The 9,618-nt window shown below is 47.7% G+C and overlaps 1 protein-coding gene across 1 annotated transcript; it reads right to left on the bottom strand.

The window, feature by feature from the left end:
- Positions 1 to 1,196: 1,196 nt before the first annotated feature.
- CKAP4 (cytoskeleton associated protein 4) lies at positions 1,197 to 9,327 on the bottom strand. Its single transcript, XM_064455901.1, has 2 exons — positions 8,855 to 9,327; positions 1,197 to 4,323 (listed from the first exon to the last, which is right to left on the bottom strand). Exons 1-2 carry the CDS (start codon positions 9,206 to 9,208, stop codon positions 2,992 to 2,994), a joined length of 1,686 nt encoding a protein of 561 aa, XP_064311971.1. The 5' UTR covers positions 9,209 to 9,327; the 3' UTR covers positions 1,197 to 2,991.
- Positions 9,328 to 9,618: the final 291 nt, after the last annotated feature.

Below are 9,618 nucleotides of genomic sequence, written 5' to 3'. Positions count from 1 at the left end.
TGTAAGGCGAGAGCTGAAAATGAAGACAAATGTTAATGAACTGGCTCGATCAATACCTCATCAATCAGGTGGACAGTCTCTGTTGAAATTTGTTACTGTAGCAGCACGTTATTGATGAACTATTACTAACGTAAAAGAACACTGGCAACATAGACTATGTCTTGCTTGAGACCTTCTCCGCTGCTTTTATTGGGAAGCATAAAAACCACAGTCGGGTGCAGCACAGGGACTGGATGTGCTCTATGAGCATTTATGAGGGAGTTAGGAAGCTTTCGTGTTTGATGAGGCTGTCAAGCCACATAGAAAAGCTGAACATCCAGGCCGCCAAGGGATCCTTGCTGCTGTGCCTGCCTCCAGCCACATTATTATTTACGGACAACTGTTATGTAGTGAAATAAGTAATTTCAGTAGCTTGACAGAGAATTTATGCTACTGGAGGCATAACTAGTAATTTTTCATTTAACCTTTGAGACCCAGTTTGGCCCAGCTGCACTGCTGGCTTTACAGCCTCTTCAAGTTCCTTCATCATGTGGCTACTACCCTTTAAACCCACTCTGTGCTCATGGCCAGCTTCCAGTCAACAGCTATGTCAAACCCCTTTAAGATGGAAGGCCTTGTGTGCTCACCTCCTTTGTTTGACATATAGGTAGTCTAATTACAGGGACTACCTACCTCTAGGAATTTGGCCTCAGGAATTGTCAGGACATCACGATGCCCATACTCCTGAAATCACCCTTCTCCAAACTCCTGGAAGCCAGGCATCCATCATGAAGATGGTATCAGTTTATGGGCCTTGCAGTCCAGCATTCAAAGCTGTGCAAAACGAGCAGCCACTTTGGAAAGATCATTCAGACCCTTTCTATACATTATTTTTGTTCTACATGCTTCGGACATTGTGAAAGTCTTACCAAGGCATCGCCGGCGGCGTCTGACTTTCAATGCATAAACTGGGTATTTCACACCTCACAATTATCATCTTTGGCTTCTGAACCCAGTGGTCAACACCACAGCATTGATCTGACTCAAATCCCATTTTCAAGAGTTCCTCTGTAACCACAACAGGTAACATGCCTCCACATTCCCCTATGAAAGCTAAGAACGAGTATAGGGCTGGTTCTTCCCCCAAGCTCTTTCCTGTACCCCACTGGAAGCATCCTGGGAAACACAACATTAAGTAAGCAGCAATCAAAAAAAGGTGCAAAGAATATTCCCAATGTTTATTATGTATTAAAAATACTGCAAATAAGCCATACAGTTCATTTCACAGTAACCTAAACATCGTTCAAGAACTCCAGAAGTCAACAAAGAACAGTGCAGTTCCAACAGTGACAAGAGTTACCTTATTGCTGTGGGCCCCTTTCTTTGTCAGCCATTCTTTCCTGTTTACAATGGGAACAACACTAGATATGGTTCAGCATCTTATTTATGGAGAACTCCTTTTCACTGGTGCTGTTCCCACAAGCACACCACTTCTGGGATTTGCTGTTTCTAGGAATTCCTTCTTCTAACACAGCCAGAGATCTGGCTAGTGCAGGCTGAGGTGGGCATGACGTGCACAACCTGTTTCCAAGGTATCCGTGCGAAGACACCTTTACCAAATCTTTGGATAAAGTTCAACAGTAAACTTGAAAAGGAAGGATATTAGAAATACTTTTCAAAAAGACAGAAAACCAAGAAAGCTCCATGAGAAAGTAGTTTTAAAATGAACATCTGGATATTTATGACACTTTTTCCTCACTCTCAGCCAGTTCCTAGAAGGATCCTTTGCTACCAGCACCCCAGGCAGGCACCCAGGGACAACAATGGTGACAAGAATAAGAATCAGGCACCAAGTCCTGAACATGTAACAACAGTTCAGGTCACTGTCAGTTGTGTGAAAACTTGGAAATGTATATACCTTAGAAGCAATTCTGCTGATTTCATGGTGATTTTCCCCCTTGTGTGTTTTGGAGTGTACTATTATCGTTAGCATGCTTGCTATACATGGAACACGAGAGGTGCGGTGCAATCTCAGTCATTCTCTTTCCTCGTTGAAATTCGTGATGATTTTTACAGAAAATCCTGTATCACAGACTAATTAGGCCTTTCCAGGAGGCTATGTCTATATAGCCTCCTCATGTAAACAGCCCAAAAATAGGACAAAAATAATACTGTACCCTCTGGAAACTAATCCCATCATTCAGATGTCCCTTCTAAGCACTGGTCTTTTACACCAGCAGCTGAAGATACTGGCAAAGACGACTGTGATCACAAAGAATGAATCTTTCCAGCCACGCAGTGGAACACCTCTCCTAGGTCTTAGCCCCAAGCAATGCCACTTACCTCAAACCTTCCCTTCAGGGGGGTTCAGCTAACCCCTGGTTAGCTCCTTGGGACAGATTAAGGACTCACAGAAATATACTACAGCTCAACCAACACCTGGTAAACAGACCACATGGCTGAGTCCCAAATCGCAGGAACGGATGAGTTGCTTCAAACCTGGTCCACACATAAGTTCACCAGTCTAAACAGTTTAAGGTAAGGGTGTAGTTTTGTTCATTTGCTCCTTAAACAAAAACATACCAGTAAAATTCTGTGTGTGCAGCAGTATGCTTTTTGTACCAGAACAGGTGTAGCCCCTCTGTGTGAGATATCTAGTGTCATAGTGTGAAACACCTTCATGCCATTAAATATGTGCCCATGCTAAGGAGGCTGTAGTGCCTTAGTTATACCACTACAGTTACAGTGGTACAACTTTGTAGAGAAGATGAGCCCTTAGAAACTCAACCCCCAACTAAACTCATGTTTTCTTTAAACAAAATTAAAAAAACCCACCAAAACCAAGAAAAACACTACACAAAAGAGAAATAAAGGAAATAAGCAGAACTGTCTCTATTATTAAAGTATTCTTATTCTGTTTGGAGGTATCAAATTGCTTTTAAAAAGAGTAAAAAACTGGGCATACAAAAGCTATTCTCCTTAATCCATTATTTGCACAAGGAGCATTGCTGCCTAAACTTTTTCATGTATTTTTTCTACTTTCACAAACAGCCTTTCCAGATCACTCCTCAGGTCATCTATTGAGCTCTTCACAGACTCCAGGTTGTTCTCGTTATTTTCAATTTTGACTGAGTAGGAGACTAAACTATCCACCGCGGTTCTTATCATTTTCAAATCGGAATCAACCTGGCTGACAGAAGATCTCAGCTCATCTACAGAGCCTTCCACAGAAGAAAATTTTTCAAGATAGCCTTCAGAATGTGCTTGAGCTGTCTGAAGATTTCCTTGATCCAACAAAGTACTAATTTGCTTCTGGACATCCTGAAGAGCACCGGAGGATGGCAGGTCACTGATGCTTCTCCTCAAGTCTTCCACATCATTGTGCAGCGAGGTCTGTGATTCACCAAGGTTTTTCAGAACGTCTGTGACTGAAGTTCCATCCATATCTGAGATTCCCTGAAGAGCAGTAATGCTTTCTTCTAGGCTACTGAGCTTATTTGCAAATTCTGCCTCCTTAGAAAGGAAGGACTGCAACTTTTCACTGTTTTGAGCAGCAACAGAAGTTAGAGACTCCAGGCTGTCTTCTATGCGTGTCAATCGAGACTCCAGCCCTTCACCGCTCTTCCCAAAAGTTTCTAATGCTTTTCTGAAGAGTTCATTTTCTTCCCATTTGTTGAGGTTGGCTTTAACTTGCAGTAAATCTTCATCGAGTCTTTTAATGTCACCAGGGAGCTGCATAATAGAATTCTCAGCTCTCAGAACTTTCTCTTGTAAAGCTTTTAATGAAAGGTGTTCAGTGTCCGCAGCCTCTTTGAATTTCTCATGTTCTTGTTTGAGGTTGACTAGTTCTTTCACTTCGGTATACACATCAGACTCCATGGAGTCTATTGTACTCTTCAAGGTCTCTATGTCCTTTTCCTTGGTTTTCATGGATGCTTGCATCTCATTAAAAGCATCTTTTAGCACCTTAATTTCATGTTTATACACATCTGCCTCTTCTAGTGAATCAATCTTTGCTTTCATATTGTTGATTTCATCTTGGCTCCTTTGCTGGACTTCAGTGAATACTGCAATGTTATCGTTTATAGACTTGGTTAGCTCTGTTAGTCTCTCTTCCACTGTGTTTTCCAGAGATGTGAAGTCTCGTTCCCTTGCATCCTTCACCATGTGGATACCATCAGACAAGTCCTTCAAAATTTCATTTTGCAGCTTCTGGAGCACTTCACTGATCCGGTTTATTTCACTCTCCCCTTGTTTAACAGCCTTCTCAGTAACCTCCTGCTTCTGCTGAGCAATTTTCATCATGGATTCAAATTCTCCAAATGTGGCTTGAAGGGAACGCACCTAAAACAGAAATCCACATGGTTAATACTTACAATTTCATCCTTACCTACATCCTTACGGTCCTTGTTACCATATGAAATTATCACCTTGCAATCCTTCATGCTCTCTACCGGAGGTGACCCTATGCCATACAGATACAGGAAGCACAAAAAGCCCAGCATCTAGAGCCTTACAGCTCTATAGATACACACATCTTCTGCTGAGGATCCTTGGCCTCACTGATGTGCCACAGATGATCCAGGAAATCCGTGGCAGTGAAAATCAAACTCAGGGCTCCAGGGTTTGCGTCTGGGCCCCTCAGCCATCCTCCCCTATACGATTCCTGGTTCTACAGGCCACAAATCCATAAGGGAAGAAAGGGAAGGGGGAAAAAAAGCCCTAAAAAACATGTTGCGTCAGCTTCTGAAGCATCAGCTTCTGAAAAACTGGGATTAGACTTTAGCAGGCAATCAGACCCACGGCCAATTTCTGATCATGAAAGAAGTTTCAAAGCACACAAGAAAGAATAACAGGAACAATTAGAGGGAAAGGGGAGCTGGGAATGGCTGGGGAACAGGAGTAGTAATCATGACATTTTGCTGCTCCTAGACACCAATGGAGACACAGCTTTTTCTTGTTAACTATTTTTTAAGATTAAAAAAAAACATAGAAAGGCTTTAATGTTCTAAATACTTAGTTCCTCATTACTCACACACATGCATACACCCACACACTCTTAGTGAACAGGGGTACATGTACGGGCACAGGCAGAGAACAAAGCCATAGCAGCTGCCGAGCGGACCGACTTGCATCTCTCTCGGGTCAACACAGAAAGTTGTTATCATGCTATTAAGCTTCCCAATTACAAAAACTACAGCTGATTTCAGTAGCAGCAAGAGGGAAAAGGTCAAAGGGTGAGTGACCACCACATTCATTTACTCTCACGTTTAAAGGTAAGATCCAGGCACACCAACAGGAAGCACATGTTACTTAATTTTGAGGCCAAACAGAATATCAGCCTCAAGACTGTGGAGAAATCTTTTTGTGCATGTGTGGGTTGTATTTTTTTTAACTTTGTAAAGCAATGCAAGAAATCCTACTGGCTGCAACAGGAATCCATCACGTAGAAAATACCTCAAGGCTTTGGCAAGACAGCAAGTGCTGAGTAATGCATGTTGCCTTGCCTCATGCTACTCCCTGTGTCTGAGGGGTATATTAATCAGTCACGCCACATGGGCTGCCATGTTTACTGATTAGATACACAGCTGGAGGGGTGGTTTTATATTATAAATAGAAGGAAGTATATTTTATACATTCTTAGAAAGAAATATACAGAGCTTCCTTTTTTTTTTTCTTTTTCATTGAAAGAGGCTCCTGCAGTTCCCAGTCAGCCTCTGAACCTAGAAATTAATCTCAAAAGACCTAAAAGACTTACTAATTAGAAATTAAGTTATTCACATGTATTTTTGCAAGACTAAATCCCAGGTCAAATCCTCCTTGGTTTTCAAGAAAGTCTACACTGTGGAAGGATTATATAGTCTGGCCACAAGACTTGCCCTTGCTCCGATAGGTCCCCACAGTTCAAAGAATACCCAGATAGATGACTTCCTTTTCCTCCCTCTTACATAAAAAGGTTTGTAATGACTTTCCATTCCCTATACTTGTATTCTCTAGCACTCACGTGTGAAACTGGAAATGAGCTGGGGTGGGTGAGAGCAGGTAGTACTACCGTATGTGTTGCGGCAGGACAAGAGCCATTACACTGACTTACCAACCTCATTTTCATTACATGTTAGCTGTCATGCATTCTGACTTTTTCCACATAGAGAGCTTTTTCTGTATCACTATAAATGGACTTCAGAAATCTAGAAGTTCTCCTCCCACTTTTATAACAGAATTTATTTCTTTGACACATTTCAACCAAATCACTAAATTCATATTTGCAATTAACCATCTTCAAATGTTAGTCTAAGAAAAGGCATCAGAAATGCCCAGAAGAACTCTCCGAAGGGCTAGGAGGTCTCCACTGCTGTAGTCTGATGAGGAGCAATGCCACCCCCCTGCAGCGTAAGTACACTATACCTCCTCCTCCACTGCATTTGGGCAATGCTTGTGGTGTAACTCGAAGCTGTTCACCTCTACTTCCAGCTGAGCCAGCCACCTGAAGATCAGAGAGCTCTGATATAATAAAATGGACTGAGGTCATCAGATTAGACCAGCTTCTAATCTGATCCATCCTAACCAAGAGCCACCAGGGCCCAAATCAAACCCCTTGCACAAGAGGGGTAAAACTCACAACTTCAGAGTAATAGTTCACATTCCTGACACAGCTGGTTTGTGGGTGCACCTACATGTGAGTTTCCCTGTTTGGTGTTTATGGGTGGTAAGGTTTGAAACCAGACCTTGAAAGGTTTAACATCATAAATAGTACATTAAAATATGTCTACAGATAACAACTAAGTCTTCTCTAACCGGTTGTACTATCTTGTGTTCAAACACCAAACGACCTTGGCCTCTCTGAGAACTGTGCTACATTAAAGACTGAACTTCCACATCATTTCCTTTCTCCTCCTACTGCTGATGTGTAAAGCAGATGAGTTTATATAACACTTACTCCTGACAGGAGCTCTCTGCAGTAAAAGACTGAAGGGGAAAGCCAGTTCCACACAGCAGCCAGTGCTGACGGCACTCCAAAAGTGCAACGTAGGACCCTACACTTCTGTAAAGCAACGAAATGCAGCCTGGTCTCCTCTCCCTCAAGTACATTCTTCTGTAAAGGCAACACCAAACCACAGCAAGCAAAGCTTTCAAGGCTTACATCGAAGCTCTCCGTGATCTCTTCCCCCAACTTTCATTCTTGCCCTACTGTACATATTTCTAACATAGGCCATCTGTTACATACAGGCAAATAGTTCCAGTTGTCTTTGAAACAAACTATTTATAAACTTCTGGTATATACCTCTCTCCTAGAACATGTAAGACATATCTAGGATTCTCTGCAACAACACAGAGATGGAGGCAGCAAATTGTACCCATTCCTATGCTTGGAAGGGTTTATATATTGCACGTACATCTGGGTTCTATGCTCATGTATTGTAATCATACATCCTGCATGTCCTGCCATTGCAATGTCTTCCTTCATATAAAGATCCTGCAAAAATGCCTTACAAACTAGAAAAAAAACACCACCTTTGCTAGTTCAAATCCCAGCCCGGTCATCAGTGAGTAAAAAACCCAGGATTTAAAATTACCTTCAGAAACAACACTGCAGTTCTGCATTTTACAATCCTTTCCCTCCCCCCGCCATACTTTTTGCTTTTCCTCCTTCTTGCAAGGAAGAGGAAACACCAAGACTGACACTACAAACCCCACGTGTGCAGGCCGCCACGGTCCCAGGAGCACCACAGAACGGCCGGAGGATTTCAGCTGGCGCCCATCCCACCACCCTGTCCCCCCGCCACCGGCCAGGGCCCAGGCTCGCAGGGAACATGGGGAATCCGCACAGCTCACTGTGCAGAAAGCAGGCAAGCCGAGACAAGAATTTCCTCTTCTTTGATCTGACTCAGTCATAACTTTACATACTGCTTTCCAATCAATTTACCTACTCCCTAGACAGAAGCCTGACTGTATGTTGATGATATGCCTTCACATACTCCATTTTTTAAAGGTTTTAGACACCCTAAGACACATCTAGCTTGGGGGCTAATAAGGCCTGAATTAAAAAAATTAGGAGAGAAACAAGCATTTCTTTCACTTTGAGCCACGCCCTTTGCCAACAACTTCACAGTTCTTCCGTGGTCCTGGACTGCCACGGACACGACGCATCTTGCTCCCTTGGCCGGAGGCAGCATCAGAAATGTGGAAGGCAGGGTATGGCAGGAGCGGCATTTCTGGCACAGCCTCCGCTGTTGGGTGAAGCTGGCGCAGAGATGTCAAGGCAGGATCCCGCCACGTCCAACCACCCTGCCGCACCACCTCCCCTGGCGCACACCTGCCCATCCACCACGCTCGGTTTTAAATGATTCGCGTGAGTCGAAGGATATAAAATTACCGCCAGCAGGCTCTCGAAACTGCAGGTCTGCGCTCCTGCCAACGCGTAAGCGTGCTGACTGCATTACAGAAAATGGCTTCACGCCCAAACCCTGGAAGAGCAAGTTGGGCGTAAGACCCGGGGGCGGTCGCCGCTCCGGGCTGCCCCGGGAGCCACCCTCCCCGCCGCGGCGGGGTCCCGGGTCCCGCCCCGGCCCGGCCCAGCTTTGCGCCGCCTGCCAAGGATTTCTCGCTTTCCTGAGGCCACGTTTGCAGGCGCTGGGAACACCGCGGCCCAGACTCGATTTGTCCCTCTAATGCCATGAAAGCATCTTTATACGGAGGGAGCAAGGCGGGGGGGGAATAGGACACGTTTGCTTTCCCGCTAAGCCGGGCTACCCGAGCGCTGCGCGGATGCTTACTGAAGGGGTGCGGTCCCCCCGCCCCGGCCCGCTGTCGCCACCCCGGAGGGGCCCCGCGGGTCACCCCGGCCGCCCCCCGCCGGTGCCCGGCGCCGCGCTACCTTCTGCACGACGGCGTCCAGGGTGGCGGCCAGCTCCTGCCGCTGCCGGCCGGAGGCCTCCCTCTCCCGGGCGCTCCGCCCGACCTCCTCCCGCAGCTGCCGCACGTACCAGCCGGCGGGCAGCGCGGCGCCCAGCACCACCGCGGCCCCCAGCAGCAACGCCCAGCCCCGCCGGGGGCCAGCGCCGGAGCGGCCCCCGCCGGCGGCCCTGCCGCCCCGGCCGTGCGCCGCCGCCGCCGACGGCGGCTTCTTCGCCGCCGCCTCCTCGGTGCCGCCGGGCTGCGCGCCCCGCTCGTTGGCGGCGGCGGCGGGCGGGCTGCCCCACTTAGGGCCCCGGTGCTTGGCGGCCGACATGGCGGGACGCCGCCGCCGTGGTCCGCGGAGCGGGAGCAGCGGCAGCGGGCGAGGAAAGGAAGGAGGGATGGAGGGAGGGAAGGCGGGGGCGCCGGCCCGGGCAGCGCCGCGCTCCCCGCCCCGCCCCGGCCCCCGCCCCGGGGAGCCGCCACGCACACGGGGACGGCCCCGCTCCCTCCCGGGAGGAACCGCCACGCACACGGGGACGGCCCCGCTCCCTCCCGCGGGAAGCCGCCACGCACACACGGCGACGGCCCCGTCCCGAGGGAGGCAGCGGGCCGGGGCAGCGGCGGGCAGGGCGCAGGGGCAGCCCCCGGCCAGCCGCGGGGTGACGGACCCGCCCCCGCCGCGGGCCGCCTCGGCCGGGCCTGCCCGCGGCACCGGCCCGGTGGGTCAGAGCGCGGTACGCC

This window comes from Phalacrocorax carbo, chromosome 1, assembly GCF_963921805.1.
Source record: "Phalacrocorax carbo chromosome 1, bPhaCar2.1, whole genome shotgun sequence".
Classification (NCBI taxonomy): domain Eukaryota; kingdom Metazoa; phylum Chordata; class Aves; order Suliformes; family Phalacrocoracidae; genus Phalacrocorax; species Phalacrocorax carbo.
Note: the sequence above shows the minus strand (reverse complement) of the source record. Positions and strands in the feature narration are given on the sequence as shown.